This window comes from Gavialis gangeticus, unplaced genomic scaffold (assembly GCF_001723915.1).
Source record: "Gavialis gangeticus isolate Ggan-Ray unplaced genomic scaffold, GavGan_comp1, whole genome shotgun sequence".
NCBI lineage: Eukaryota > Metazoa > Chordata > Crocodylia > Gavialidae > Gavialis > Gavialis gangeticus.
The window spans coordinates 33,245,140-33,261,656 of record NW_017729008.1 but is presented as its reverse complement, the minus strand read 5'-3'; the positions used below and the strand labels follow the sequence as shown (position 1 = coordinate 33,261,656).

Here is a 16,517-nt window from a genome sequence, read left to right as displayed (position 1 = left end):
TTGTAAACACTTAAATTTTAAGGGACTTGGTTAGCATCTGTTTGTGAAAGATGTTTTTCCCAACAGTGTTAAGTCTACATTGCTTGCCTCTCACCGCATTATACTGCCTTTGAGTGCACTTCTATGTTAGAGGACAAAGTCCTTGTAGTCTGCCTAGGGATACAAGATTACCTTTACTTTGTTATAAAGGTAACGTTCATTGTTGGCCCAACTGAAAGCCTCAGGGAATGCTCAGGGCATAATGTGCTGTTTAACCAAGCAAGACGGTGGCAGGAGGGAGAATTCTGAGAATTTAAGCCTTCCCTCCGGACTGAGGTGCCAGCCCTCTCCACTTTCAAAACTAAGATTATTTGCTGGCTCTTCTCTCTCCGGCATCCTGTTTACCACTGTGATGACATTAAATAATTAAGTGGCGAGTAGAAGACCTGTTATAACATATAACATCATTTTAGTAAGCAGGTGTCAAATGGAGTTGATATCTTTGTGCCCATTTGCCACCCAGAAGGCAAATCATCTTTCCTCTGCCACACCTTGCCTTACATTCATCAATTCAGGGAACAAAAAGGCTGCTATAGATGTTCATGACTCTGGACATTTTTTTCTGTTTTCTGTGCATTTTTGGAGAGCCTCTGAACTTCCTGGAAATCTGTGTTTATAGCTGCACCGTGAGGATTGTTTTCTGAATCCAGAGTAAAATGTGTATGTGTAAAATATCGAGTAAAACAAAATTTGATCTATATGAAATAATCCTTTTTGCTTCTGTGTGTAGTGCCTTTGAACTGAAAGCTCCTCTGTGCATCCCCCTGAAATAGGTCAGTGTATTTATTCCAGTATTGCTGGAATGCCGAGGCATAACATTCACAAGACTGGCTCCGGGCCCGCACGTAATACATATGCAACCTGATTTCAAGGATGAGAGTCCGTGTCTTGTCTGTTGAGGTCTGTCTGTGCCATTACCAAAGATGTGATTGCAACCGGGGTACCTGAGTAGCTTTAATCTAGATAGCACATAGGAATAAATGTTCTGGGTCATAAACATCAGCTTTGAAAACCTACCAAGATCTTCAAATTAATAGTTAGTTTGCTAGCTTATACTTAAGTTTACCACTGTCCCATGTTTGTTTCTGTGGGGTGCAGACGGAAGTTACATTTTTTGCGCAACTGGCCCCCTTAAGTCAATCTACAGCTATGCCATGGCACATGCACAACTGCAGAATGCTTTTGAAGCTGATCATGCAAAAAATGAACCCTCCTCAAAGGAGGTATCAAATGAAGGTGCTCTGCTTTAAAGCACCTTAGGGAACTTGTGATCCCTCGGGTTAATTTGCTGCATGATTGGGGCTGCATTAGCCCAGCCACATCCCTGGAGCTGTCAGCAGGAAGGGAGGACAGAGGCGGGAAAGGAAAGCAAGCAGCAGTGAGCTGCCATCTGGGGTTTGCCCAACCTAAGCTGGAGTGGGGGCAGGTGGATCACAGCCTTTCCACTTTGCGGCCTCCCCCTAGCTCACTCTCTCCCCAACCAGATGGCAGGGCTGGGGAGAGGGGTGGCTCTCAGCTGGATGCTCACCTTCTGGCAGGCTTGATTCCCCCACCCCCTGCCACCACCCCAGCAGGAGAACATCTGTTGGGGCAGGGTGATGCTCTAACTCATAGCACTTTCTGTAAAGCACCATGAGTTAAAGCGGGGGCCTGCACATCTGTCAGAGCCCATGGTTACCTCTGTTAGCCATTACCTACCTACAATTATACCTTCAGCTTCAATGGAGACATAGCCAAAGAGGTATACTTTAAAACTGGTAGTCTAGAGGAAAATATAGAAGAACTAGTGAGGACTAGGCACGTGTGCAGCTAGCAAACAACTGATCAACACCCTCATCCAGCAGCTATCTCCTGTATCTCTTCAGTATGGACCTCTCCTGCAGGCTAAATTGCTTCTCATTAATGAGACACTCCTGATCATGGTGCCCCCAGCTCTGCACAATTTACCAGAAAGCCTTGTTTACCACAAAACATCAGCACATATGTATGTATTCCTTTAAGTGAGGGCTTCCTTTTAATCCAGTTTTCCATCTGGGCTGCAATGGCAAATCTTTACCACTCTGAGCTTTCAAGCTGCTTTATAATCGCACTTTAATGGGTCCTTGAGGAAAATTTAACTTTGTTTACACTTTGGAGTTGACTGAATTTTGGTTAAGTTAATCCCAAAGTAGTTACAGCCTGCTGAAGAGGTGGGTGTGCTATGGATACAATGCATGTGGGTGATATATTTTTTATTTTAAACAATAAAAGATTCTTTTTATTCTTGTCAGTCATGCAGGCTCATTATAATTCGCATTTTCAGCCTTCATAATACAATTGTTCAATCATTTTTTTCCTATTGTGCTCTTGCAAACCATTCTGGTTAATTTCTGAAAGCTTTTCATTTCTCTCTCTAGGTTGTTGTTTCGTAACATTTTATACAAGGAAAGCTGCACTTGAGGCACAGAATGCACTGCACAATATTAAAACTTTACCTGGGGTGAGTACATTTACTTTTTGATCCTAATCACTTTATTGCTAGAAAATAGCCCCTTTGCTGAAGATGCTAGTTACAGGCTCTTAGTGCCCCAAATGACTTTGATCTTTTCAAGAGAGGGTTCTTGACCTGATGGTTCACATACAGTAACTATGCCAACTGGCCGGTCCAGCAGCAATGGCATTAGCTCTGAAGAAAGCTGCTTTTCTATAGAATGTCTCCTAGCTGGAAATAATAGCGGATTCTACTGTTAGCAGCAGCTGCTGGAGTGTAAAGGGAGCTAACATTTAAAGAAAAGAAAAGTAAGGACAAGAAAAGAAAAGAAAAGAAAAAGGAAAGTAAAACTTTACCCACCAGGGTGCTTTTTCAAAGAGGGTGTGGTTAAAAACATCTACCCAGCACAGGTGCAGTGTAACTTTCACAATGGTTTCGAAACCATTGACCGCCAATTACTCTGGATGTCACGTATTGATGTACAGCAGACAATTAGTAGAGTACAGTGGTATTCAAAGTGCAATCCCATTTCATTTTGGTGTTCTTAGCAATCCATTCCCACTGATACTTCACACTGGTAGTAACAATAGATGGGCTTATATTATTGGGCTACTTAAACAAAATACACCATCTGTGAAATTCTGTCCTCTTCAAGTTCTAATTACAGTTGTAGAAAGCACTGCATTTCAAGGTTGTTAAGGAAGTTAAGTGATCAGTTGATCTAATATTTAAAATCAGTCTGCAGGACCCAAGTGATGATGATGATGTTGTTGTTGTTGTTATTCTGATATGACAAATGCTTGATGACTCGGAGGGTGATGGTCTAAACAGAAAGTGAAAACAAAGGGCACCGAAAATATATAGCACTTTGTGAGGAGTATAGCAAATGGCAAAATTCCTCCATAGTTCCCATGTGCTACATGTGAATCCAACTCTATGACTTTGAAAAAACTCCCATAATCTATTCACATATCCTGTTTACCTTTCCCAAAAAATCATCCCTTTGAAATCAGGGTGTATTTCTTAAGCAGGGAAGATATTTTCTGCCCTGGAATTCATGCATTGGGATGCTATAGTATGGCTGCCTTGAGTTGTCCTTCTCTCCTGCTCAGGAGAGAGGGAAGGAAAGCACCCTTTAGGGTCATGGTTAATATTTTAGTCCTATCACAGCCGCTGCCTAATTGGCAATAGCTTTTGACTGAGCAGCCAAAAGCTGCTGCCAAATCGGCAGTGGTTGTGAGAGGGTTAAAACTGTAGTGCTGAAATTGCAGCTAGAGGTTGTGATGCTAATGAATTGACTCTGCCCCTCCTGGATAGGCTGACATTCAGCCATGGTGATCCCATGCTGTGGCAGTTAAGGTCCTAGGAAAAAAACTTCTTCATCCTGCCTTACCAAAACAAGGTATATGTCTTATTTTGGGGTATGTGGTGTAGAAAAACTATGGTAATATCTGTCTGCTCCACCCTGCACAGTTTATGGTAGAATTAATTCATAACATCTTATGGAACTATATAATTACAAAGATCAATGTCTGAGAGTTGCCCATAAATCCTACCCATTCACAGGAGTAGCATGAAAATGCTTGGGAATGCAGTCTCTAGAAAGTCCTCCAGAATCTGTCTCCAGTAGATCATAGTACCTATTATACTAAAGCAGTGATTTAATTAAACAACTTCACTTGAAGCAGAGAAGGCTCACTCTGTCTGGATCTGCAATTTGCGCATTGAAAACATTGGATTCCACATCTCTTCAGTTGAAGTTTCATTATAACACAGGCCATTAATGTCAGTGACTTTGGATCAGGCTCTAGAAGCAGTTTCTGTTGAATGGAGGGAGGGAACTAGCATACAGGCCCCAGTGCAGAGGCTACCACCAATCTTTGGGCAGAAATGGAAATCACCTTCCACTGCCATTGTGTGTCAGACTAGATTTACATCAGAGTGAATATGGGCCAGTGTCAGTATGACAGCTGGCCTCAGGCTGCTTTGCTGTAACACTAGATTTAGTCTAGTAGGACCTTTGTACACACCACATTTTTTGCCCTCTCATGCACTGCAACTGAATGTCTGTTTGCACAAGTGGGATTTCTAGACACTTTAAAAGTCTTTCTTGTGCATTAAAGTAAAACTCCTTGGATGTAGTTTAGATTGACTTGCCAGGAATTAAAGCATCGCGTCCATTGTGCGACACTCCAAAACTTAATTAGTTCAAAAGTCTAGTGCATGCAAACAGTGACATGACACTCCAAAATAAACAAGTTTAAATTGTATAAACCTTTTTAATTTAATGAGGATTATAACCCATGGGGTGTACGGACTCCCATAAAGCCTTCTTCTACAACCCCCAAAGTCTCTCATTTTCAATCACTTGAAATCTGTTTGCACTTTTTGAGGGTTATCCCTGAAATAAGGGTCAGGTCCACAAACCTAAGTGGAAAAGCCAAGGATGATCCATATGGATTCTGATTCATCAGAAGGCCAGAGCAGCTATCTCCATAAGTGAGGCTTGATTTACAGTTGCATGTTGTATGTGCCACCATCCTTTCTAATTTAGGCTGGTAGCAGGCTTTGAACACAGTAGGTAGATTGAGTAGTAAACTTCATCCTGAACAGAGAGATGAAAATATTGACCTCGTGCTTATTTCTTTGCATTTCTGCCTTTTAGTGGACATGAAGAAAGTAGGACCAAGCATAAATGATTAATGCAGTTTCTTGGAAGAAAATATTGCAGGGTGCCTTGCTGTTTGATTACAAGCCTTGGAATTAGTCAACATTTCCATAATTCTAAACCAATATACACCTGTTTTCCCACTGTGATGTGAAGGCACAACTTAATTTAACAGAAACCCTGCTGTGCTAAATCTCTCATTAAATACCAAACTAGTTCTGTAATTTAAAGTTGCAGCACCACTGTTTTGACTGAATTGCCTCTGTATTATGAAATTAATAAGAACTTAGTGATGCACTTCGCTTATATTCCCCCAAATTTTTTAAGAGCAAAATAAAAATAAATTAAAATGAAGATGAAGATAGAACTGGCACCAGCAGACATCTCAAGGTTTTTTCTGGTTTTAATTATTTTCACAAGGATAAAATACATTAAAAATGCTATTAATTTTTTTTTTTTTAAATCATGTCACAAACTTTCAGCCAGAGCCAGGATCAAATAACTTCTTTCTCCTCATAATGAATATAATGTTTCCTTGTGATATAATGGGGCTTTTCGCATCCCAGTGTAGATGTGTTTTCAGATAGTTAGGTACCATCTGCAGGTTAGCATCTTTTCTTGACAGAGAACAAAAAAGCAGTGTCTGAAGAATACAAGCTGGAGCTGATATACCGTGCATATCAGCAAAATGGATAAACCCCTCTGTTGCTTATTCTGTCTTGATGTCAGCATTATTAGGAGTAGTTTTTACATCTTGTAAACAAGTTTCTGCATGCATTACAGTTTCCAATATAACAATCAGACTACTCTAGTTCATAGAGGTAGGTAGTGATGCAGTTTGGATGCAGCTGATAAAATTCAAATTACCTTCAATTTGTTTAAGCATGAAAGTGATGTTGTTTAAAATATAAGTTATAAGACCTGATTTCAGTCTAAAAGGAACAGTTATGTTCTTACAAATATACTTCTTTTGAGTGACATAGGAATAAAGCTTTGATCTATCCCTGGTCATATTGCATAAAAGCTAACTATTGTATGGGGTAGGCAGGAGAGAGAAGAGGGACCAGGGGCTTGCCCCATGACCTGGATAAATTAATGTAATAAATTCTTCCTCTCTAAACCTACCCAGCATGTTAAATCCATCATAGCACTCAGTTCCTTCTTGCCCTAAATGTGTGCCCAGTGAATATGTATATTATTAAAAAGATGCTGTATTCGTCCTCAGAGATGGTCACAAGGTTGTATTAGGTATCCCAGTCCTGCAACCTCATTTACAGCAATGAGAGGGGTTTTTTAAGAATCAGGCTTCTCATTTAAGACCTGAGCCTCCACTCCTTGCAAAGGCAAAGCTGCCATATAGTTCAGTAGGGCATCCTGTGGGGAGTACTAATAGGTTGATGAGTTTTACTTTATAGGATCAATCTTTCCATCTGTAAAGTCTGGTTCTTGGGCCTAATTTTAACATATCTAATTCTGTGGACATGTACAGAATCATTGTGAAATGAAGGATCTGCTCGCCTCCCTTTACCAGATACAGACAACCATTTGGAACATCCCCTGCAATTCTTGCAAGGGGATGTGATGATCATTTTTTATTCATATATTTATGGTTATTTATCTATAGACCAGTTACCACAAAAAAACCTGAATTAATATTCTTCACTGAATGTAATTTTCAGTATCCTTGTCTCCTTGACAATATAATGCCTTGTGTGTAGGTGTGAGTCTTTTGGAGGGAAACTCTGGAGCAGTCTTACTAGGGCATTTGCTTTATGAATCAATTTAATTAAGAGTTCAATAACAGAGAAATGCCGTTTTGAAAAAGCTCTTAAAATTTTAACAGCAAGGAGGAGTCTACAGACTCTAAATGTCTTGTAAAATATTAATGGACTTTTTCTGCCAGATGTTGTCTGGGAGAAGGTTTTTCCTTTTTTTAAGAATCACTACTGGTTTTATTAAATGTGCTTATGTAATATAGAAGCATAATTGCCTTAGAGAGAACTTTTTGTTCAAAATATTCTGTTTTAACTTTTAATAAGCCACAAGATTTCCATAACAGACTATAGAATACGTGCAAATACAGTTTAAAAGGCAAGGTACCTCTTTTAGAATGCAGTTTGTTCTAGACTAGAGTGGGTTCACCGTCACTGCAAGTTCACTGTAATTTGCAGATTGTCAATACATTTTAGGATTTCCGCCTTTGCTCACCGTAGCAGAGTTTTCAATCCTTGTCATGTTCAAAGGCCTCCAGGTCTATGGGCTAATGATGCACCAGTTCAGATTAGTGGTACAGCTCCCACAGATCTTTGCAAAAGTAGGATCTTGCCTCCTGAGGTTTGATCCAGCTTATAAAAGGACTGGATTAGAGTCAGACAAAATGGATTGCTAGCCAAGCCAAAGAAATGAATAGGTATGTTTGGAAAGAGAACATGTGACAGCCTGTTAAACTTACCTGTAATGTAAAAGTAACCATTCAATCTGATTGCAATAAGAGCCCTGAATATAGAGCATTAGGACACCTATACACATAATGGACCTCTGCTCCAACGCGTGCTAACTGGCATGCGTCAGAGCAGACTCGATTAATCAAGTCTGCTGGAGCATGCTAATTAGCGCTCTCCAGCAGCCGCTGTGTCACATGTATTCAGCGTCCCTGTATTCCAAAATAGCGGCAGGACCATTTTAACTAAAGCTTATCAAACAATTTTAGTTAAAGTGCCCCCACCACTACCATTTTGAAGCCTGAGATGCTGAATTTACATGACGCTGTGGGTGCTTTAATTAAAGCAACTCTCAGAGTCGTTCTAATCATAAGCAACTCATAGGAGGTACACGGGGGGTGAAGGGGTACATGCCCCCTGAGATTGGCCACCACCGCTGCCGGCTTCTGCGGGCAGTCACCACTCGCCACCCATCCCCCCTCACTGCTGATGCTGCCACCAGTGTCTGTGGGTCGTTGCCACTCACCACTGCCGGCATCTGCAGGCAGGGGGTGCTCTCCACCCCCCCGATACCAATGCCAACCCCAGTGCCAGCATCTGTGGGTGGTCACCGTTTGCCACTTCCCCCCACCACCGACACCGCTGCCAGCGTCTGCGGGCAATCCCCGCTTGCCACTTGCTGCTGACACTGATGCCTACGAAAGGTGTCCCCCCCAGTCTTGGGAGGCACGAGTCATTCGTGGTTCTAATTAAAGCACCTCCCACACCGACCCCGGACCACGTGTATAGTGACTTGGAAATTAAGTACCAGAAAGTTTTTGACAAATTTGAAGAACTTTCAGGGAAAAGGAATTAAAGCAATTAAAGGACTGCCATGAATGAAAATTACTGAAGTAATACCTATCTAGCATGGCCAAATGCTACCTAACAACAATCTTAAAGGTCTGTAACTCTGTAAAGGGTTAAATCAACCTTAAAAGGGAAGCAGGACCTTCCAGAGGTCTCTTCTCCCTTTCATAATGGAAATTGTTTGAGGCAAGGCTAGGTTTTCTTGTGGTGCATAGAGCAGGCCACCACCATTACAATCATCACTGTCGAAACTTTCCAAAACACCACAGTAACTTATGGACCCCAACAAATCTGTACAAAAAACTGACTTGAAACTGACTTTAGCCAAGTAGCAAATCTGAAAAATAAATAAATAAAATGAAAAATATACTCGTGGAATTAAACAAAAACGTTTTTTATGCTTCCGGTGCAATAAACCTGAATATGTCATGTTGGAGCATGTTTTTCAAACAAAAGCAAAAGGCTAGATTCACAAAGCAGAGGAGATCATCCGTTGTCTCCCATACCTACGTCTGAGTGTTTAGGGAATTCATTTGAAATAAAGGAGAGTTGGTTTCAGTTCCCCTTCTGCCTGATTTACTGCCTGTATTTGAATTCGGGTAGTCACTCTAACTTTCCAGAGAGTGCCCTAATACCTGTATGATACACTTGCCTGGGTCTCATCTCTCCTGGTAAAGCTGTTCTAATCTGCATAGACTATTTGAATATTCATTGATTTATATACTGTTTGGAACTACTTTTCCAGAAGAGACTGAGTATGATCCAGGGATGAAAGACCCAGGTTTAAACCCCTGTTCCAAATCAAGCAGTGGGAGGATTTGAGCCTACATCTCTCACGTCCCTAATGCTTCCACAGTCCAGCCCTATGTCTCAGGTGCATTTATTAATTTTGCCTGATGACAGCATTGCGATTCAGTTAAGTAGCAGAAAATTTTTGCTAACTGGAGAAAAAAATCCTAATATCAAGTTTCCTTTGTCAGCTGAGGACCTGTCATTTGAATTCTTTACATCAAGCACTAGATATTGCACTATAACTTTTAATTTTGTATAGTTCTGGACAGGCTGTGGCCAAATTTTCTGAAAAGCTTAGCACTTTCTGAAGAGCTCGGGCACTCAACGAGCTTTCACACATTGCAGTGCTTTTCAGGAGGTGCTAACAACCACGCTCACAAAATCGGCACTATCAGGACGTCTTTTGTGGAGCCCAAAATCACTAACCATGTTAAAGATTTTGTCCAGAGCTTTTGCATATGGTAGATGCATGTATCGGAAATACAAGTTTGAGCCAAGTTATGAGGTCCTCACTGGGACTGTCTGGAGCACTAACCTACACTAAGTCATGATACTTAGGCAAGGAGACTAGGGTGGTCATTTTCTTAAGCGTGTATTCATCCTGCTGCTGGTATTAGCTGTTTTCTGTCATCCAGAACAGAAAGTACGGCATTTCAGTCAGCCTCAGTATTATGACACAAGTGAGTAAAACTGTTTTGATAATGAACAAATAGTTCAGAGACCCACTTTCCTAGTTGCCTGAATACTTCCAAACATAAGAAATTAGAAAGGCAAATCGTAAATAAGGTTGCAGACATTTGACAAAGGAAAATTGTTGGAAATAATGTCAGATGCCACTAGCCTTTCTTAACCAGAGCTTCCACAGACTAATATCTGGAAAACCTGTGGCAGCCAGTGTAATTTTTAGAGGCCCGGTGCCAACAGACATGAGTTATGTTATGAATCAAAAGCTAAAGCCTCAAAGCATGTTTATAATAACCATATTTATATTGCATGTGCAATCTACTTCTGTTATTGTGACTAAGCTTGCCAGGCCATGCGTCTTTTTTTCCCCAAGAACTATGTTTGGTGTCTGTAGCTGTGTTGCACGGCATTGTAGTATTTTCAAAGCTGACAAAATGTGGTCTGATTACTACTCGCTTGGGACTTCTTCAAGAGCAGTCCAGTAAGCTGCATGTACTAGCACTGGTGATTCAGGAAGCTGACATTCTTCCGTTTGAATCAGTAATGAGCTGCAGAGGTGCCATATTCTAGATGAGAAGTTAAACCTAGGTCGTGCCCATTTTATTGTCATTGAGGATCTTATAACACTTGCTGGGAAAAAAAACCAAAACAGGGTAGTTTAATCCTGGGTCCAGTTTTTAAATTATGGCTTTGATAACTACGAATCTGTGCTTAATTCTTTCCATTTGTTCAGGACAATTTTTTTTCTTCACTTCTGCTCTTAATTTAGTGCACCACTGCTAGTGCTAAACAGTAAGGATGTGCAAAATGAGCCCTATTTGACTTGGATTCAGCCCAAACCAGGGACAGTGATTCGATTCATTGATTCAGATCACTGTCCCTGATTCAATCCAGCCGAATCCCAATCTGAAGAGTCGATGCTGATTCAGAGAATCAGCAATTCAGCCATAGATACAGCTTTTTCTACAGACCTCGAGGTGCCAGGTGCAGCTCATGAATGCTGCGATGCTGGGGGACATGGAGCATCCCACAGCAGCATGGGGGGGCCCCTGTGTGCTTGGCAGTGAACCTGGAAGTGGACTGGAAGTACAACAAGGCTTGGGACAGCTTTGTGACATCAGTCTGAATTCATTAATGGGTAGCTTCCCTTTGACATTGCTTTGATATTTGGTTGCAGCTGGATAAAAATCAACTACAAAGGAAACTACATTCCACCGAAAGTACTTCCAGTCCACTTCCAAGTCTGCTGGGGAGTGCGTTGGGGGCCCCCCCCACACCTCCCAGCTCAGCGATCAGCCACAGGGGGACCTCAGGTGGCCCCCCAGACCCAGGAGACACCAGTCGCCGAGCCAGGGGGGCATGGGGGGCCCCCGCATGCTCCCCAGCACACCCAGATGTGGACCAGAACTGCTTCTGGTCCACTTCCAGGTCTACTGCCAAGCGCCCTGGGGAGCCCCCTGCACTTCTGTGGGATGCTTCCTCTGCCCCAGCATTGCAGCACTCACGAGCCACCTGGTACCTTGAGGTATGTAGAAAAAACATTTCAAGCTGTGTCTATGTCCTAATAGCCGAATCTTTCCGAATCTCTCTGAATCAATGCGGAGGGTTCCAGTTCGATTCGGAGAAATTCAAAGGCCCTCTGATTCGATTCAGATTTGTAGATTTGGCTACCGAATCAGGCTGAGTCTCTGCCAAATTGAATCAGGGTCCGAAGCTTCACACAGCCCTACTAAACAGCTGCTGTAATCCACCCAGAGCATTTCTACATTTGTAAAATTCAGTGGCTGGCAAGTGTTTCTTATGTAGTGCATGCAGTCTGTAAAGCACTTTGGGATTCTTCTGGATGAAAGGATCTATCCATACTTATAATTCAGTGGGGCTGATTGTCTCAGCAGAGCCTGATAAAGCAAAGCAGTTGAATTTGGCCTGCTGTCTAGAAGAAGTCTGTATTGTGGGTTTCCACCCCAAAACAACAGCAAGTGAAATACCAGCACACTGTACTTCTGGATATTACAGATTTTAGGGCAATGAGAGGGAACGTAACGAGATTCTGTTACACATAGTTATTTTAATTATCGATCCAAATTATCAGCTGGTCTTAGCTGATGTAGCTTTATGGAAAACAGCGCCAGTTGGAACAAGCTGAATATCTAGGCCAGCACAGTGTATTCTCAGTGTGAACAGTACAGTGTACTTTGGGAGTGAAAAGCAGTAGCATTTTTCATCTGCAAAAGCGACCTATGAGAATAGATTTGAATGGCAAGTCTGATGTTTGTCTTGTTTCAGAGCTGTACATCATTTTATATGCAGCTTGGCTGAGATCAGTAATGGCTTCACTTCAGGAATACAGGCTATGAGTATTTCCAGGAGGTGAAGAATTCACTGTTGAAAAACATGTCATCACAACTCCCTTTAATAATGAGAGTCTTGGACAGTTAAAAAGGTGACCACCGCAAACAGAAAATTAGGGGCTAAACAGAGTCCTAGCAATGGTAAACAAAATGTAGTTTCCTTTGTGGGTGATTTTTATCCAGCTGCAGCCAAATATCAAAGCGATATCAAAGGAAAGCTACCCATTAATTAATTCAGACCGACTTCACAAAGCTGTCCCAAGCCTTTGCTGATATCTGATTCTGACAACTTCCTAATCTTCACAAGTTGTCATTAAGAGTGACATTAAAGCTGCCTGCAATCAATCCCAGCTCTCACCCCATTGTAACTCAGAGACACACTCTCTTTAATCATGGGGAAGGAGGGGGGAATAAGCAACTTTTCTTCTTTACAAGCCGAATTTACAATCTGTCAGGGCATCGTGCCAGCAGATCTACCTCTATTGTTTGTGGCAGGCACCCACCTCTTCCAGCTGGGGAAACTATAGGAACCTCTTGCGGCGAATGGAAATATGTTTCTTTAACAGCCAAGAGAAGCTTAAGGAGGGAAGGAATAATCCTTAGAAGTGGGTAATGTTCTTTAAACAGTATGAGTATAGCCTTATTATTGATTTAGAGATACAGAATGCAGGCTACCTGAGATACAGGAGACGTGGTTGGAAGAAGATAAGACGTTAATCACAAGAAAAGATTTGTCTTTAAACCATGACCCACAAAGCACGCACCTCTGCAAATGTGCATAAATGAAGCCAGTAATTCCACCTGTGGACATAAACAAAACGCTCGGCTGCTTCTTGCCATTACCTGAATCCCTCCGTGGGATTACAGCCTCGTGTAGAATTTCAAGGTACGCGACGCCTTTATATTTTCATTCAACTGTGAATGACCCAGCTGATTGGAAGTAGCTGGTGTTTGTGTTCTAGTCCATCACTCGAGCGGGTATCCACTAGACGGCGACTAATGTTATTTTCTGGCCAAATCATGACAATGCCTTAGAGTAAAATGTACTAGAATATTATACAGAATTTCAAAGATTGCATTCAAAACAAAGAGGTTAAACGCCGTTCTGGGAAGGCAACCCAAGCACTGAGAGCAGCATAGATGTAGTCATTGTCTTTTCTCCGGAGCCACGTATTGCTACTGCATAAACACTAGCAGCAAACAGCAATTGTTTTTTATGATGCCTAGACGGGAGAATTCTAAGTTGCGGCTTATCCTAAAGGAAGGGCCATTTAGATTGAATAACAGGAAACGTGGTGTTTCTTCCACTGGAATAGCCTTCCAAGGGAAATGAATGGAAAGGTAGCTAGGGTAGAAAGAGCTAGACAGTATACTGGAGGCAATAATCCTTATTGGCTTGAAGTCCAGCGATTAACTAAACAAATTGGCTCCTTTCTAATTTCTGGGATTGTTAAGAGGAAGGAATTGGCAATCTTGTTGTAAATGCAGAGAATTCCCACTATGTGCCAACACAAAACGGTGTCTGGACTGTGGAATAAACTCTCTTCGGAGGTGGTGCAGTCACCTACCCTGGTGGTTTTGAAGAGGAGACTGGACGGTCACCTCACTGGGGTCACTTAACCCCAATTGTCTTTCCTGCCTAGTGCAGGGGGCTGGACCTAATGATCTGCAAGGTCCCTTCCAGCCCCTAACATCTATGAATCTATGAAAATATATATATGGATGACAGAGAAAGATGTGGTAATAACTACTCTAAATTGGCCAGGTATTTAATTGCTTCCCATATGTTAAGATCTCCTTTCTGTATATGCTTCTGCTTAGTTTTTTTGCAAGGTTGCTCCGGTTCGTGTGACCAGACTCTCAGCAGGAATGGTGCAGGCACCTACCCTGGAGATCTTCAAAAGGAGACTGGAAGCACACCTTGCTGGGGTTATTTGACCCCCCAGCAGTCTTTCCTACCCAGAGCAGGGGGGCTGGACCCGGTGATCTTACAGGGTCCCTTCCAGCCCTAAACTTCTGTGAATCTGTGAATTATGCATGCTGCATGTATGATCATATAAAGCCAACTCAGGTGGTACTGTGGCTGTTTTGCATAGCACTACTACAGTGCATTACCCTAGGGAGGGTTTACCTCAATTTAAATGTGCCATTTCAGGAGTTTTGGTGAGCTGTTGCAGGCTGGGGGTACGGAGGGGGTGGGGGAAGGTGCTGACCCAGGCATTTGATCCTATCCAGCCCTGGGTCTGTCCCCCCTCACCCACTACTGGGGGCACCACATGGAGTGGGTGGGCAGGTGGACAAGCTGGAGACTGGCTCAGGACCCCCACAGGCAGGGCGCACTCAGCTGGGTGACTGGGATGGGGCTATGGGTTAGCAGGGAGCAGCTTCTGGGAGCAGGACAAGCAGGCAGGACCAGGGCAGGGTCATGGGACGGTGACAGTACGGGGCTGGGGCCCAGGACAGAGCTGCAATCCACTTCCTGCACGTCCCTATGACAGGTGGCAGTTTCATGGGCAGGGATGTGCAGGGAGCAGATCATGGCTCTGCCCCAAGCCTTGGCCCTGCATTATCACCACCCCACTATCCCAACCTCCACCCACCCATGCATACATCCCACTCCCAGATGCATTCCCCACCCACCCATGGCACCATCCCATCTGCTCGACCAAGCACACCCTGCCTGTGGAGGTCCCAGGAAGGTGTCTGTGGAGACCCCACCCACCCTCTCCATCTAGCACCCCCAGCGGTAGGTGTGGGCAGACAGGTCAAGGTGCCCAGGCAGTGGTGCTAGGTCTGGCAGCGCAATAGAGACATTGGCAGTGGCAGCTAGAAGGAGCCGCTGCTGCTGGAAAGCCAACGCCAGCCACCACGCTATTCCTGCCCCACTGTGTGCCTGGGGGCGGCAGGACCATCTGCACACACCATGGCCTGGGCAGGATCCTGAGCTGGGGCTGGGTAGGGCTAAAGGACACACTGCAGGTTGATTAGGATCCCTTGGTAGGCTGTATCTGGCCCACGGGCAGTATTTTGCCCACCCTAACAAAAAGGCTCTTCTCTATCCCCTCCCCCCCCAACCCATCCTGCCTCACTGTGCCAAAAGGGGGTATGGCTAGATGCAAGTGAGGTAGTGAGGCATGTTAGCATGAAGTCACGCAGAAGGCAAAGAAGATTTGCACCTTATAGACTAACTAGATCGGAGACGCATAGCATAAGCTTTCATAAGCAGCAGGGTTATGATATCAGATGCTGTGAAGGGACTACAGGAAGCAGATTGTAGAATACAAAGGTGAAGGGAAAGAGGGGAGGATCACTGCTGAGAGAGAGGGAAAAAAACAGTTAACACATTGGGGGTCATAGGGGGTTATAAAAGCTAATCCAGGTAATGAGACAAGAATCCATAGTCTTGTTTTAGACCATACAATCCAGTCTGTGGATGAGTTCTTGTTCCACAATTTCCAATTTAAATTCATTTTTTAAGTTTTGCTGTCTAAGAACAGCCACTCTGAAGTCAGTGATGTAATGTCCAGAGAGGTTCAAGTGTTCTGCCTTGGGCTTGTCTGTCTTTCTGGGACTGATGTCAGATTGGTGTTCATTGCCCCATCTATCCAAAGCAGAGAGCAGAGGGGCACTGTTAGTAAGGGATGGCAGATGTGACATTGGTAGAAATGTATGCAAATGGACGTCAGATGTTATAATCTGTGTTATTTGGTCCAGCGATGACATGATCTGTGTTGATGAGGTGGGGGGGGAACTCCAGAGCTGCTCTGGCTGGGCTGCACAGGGACCGGGCTCAGACAGGGACAGCTGCAGCAGCAGCAGTCAGTCAGGTTTCCCCTCCCTGCACCTGCTCCCAAGCTGGTGGAGAATATCTCTGGGACCAGGCAGGGAGGGGGAACCTACCTCCCCCCCACCATTACGGCTGCTAGTGTCCTGGGATGAGCCCACAGAACTGGCCTTAGGGAAAATGGTGCCCTAGGTAAACCTGTATTTTGAGTCCATCCTGTCCCCACCCTGCCCCCCAGCATCCCTCCCTGCGCCCCTTCCAGCGCCACCCCCCCCCAAGTCAGTGGCACTGCTGCAGGCAGAAGTAGGCAGGCAGGGGCACAGGGTGCAGTCCAGCAAGGAGGCACTGCCTGGCTCCTGCTGAACAGTGGCTGGATGTGGGGGGTGCAGGCTGAGCTGGGCACCGCTCCTCCTGCCGCACTGTTGTGCATGCATTGTGG

At 43.8% G+C, this 16,517-nt stretch overlaps 1 protein-coding gene across 15 annotated transcripts in view; it reads left to right on the top strand.

Moving 5' to 3' along the window:
• Window positions 1-16,517, top strand: part of CELF2 (CUGBP, Elav-like family member 2) — a 1,030,042-nt gene that overhangs the window by 879,116 nt on the left and 134,409 nt on the right. For all 15 annotated transcript variants that reach the window (XM_019509574.1, XM_019509587.1, XM_019509578.1 and 12 more), the window contains one exon: window positions 2,436-2,518. In XM_019509574.1, the coding sequence (XP_019365119.1) occupies window positions 2,436-2,518 (83 nt within the window). The remainder of the gene's footprint in view (window positions 1-2,435; window positions 2,519-16,517) is intronic.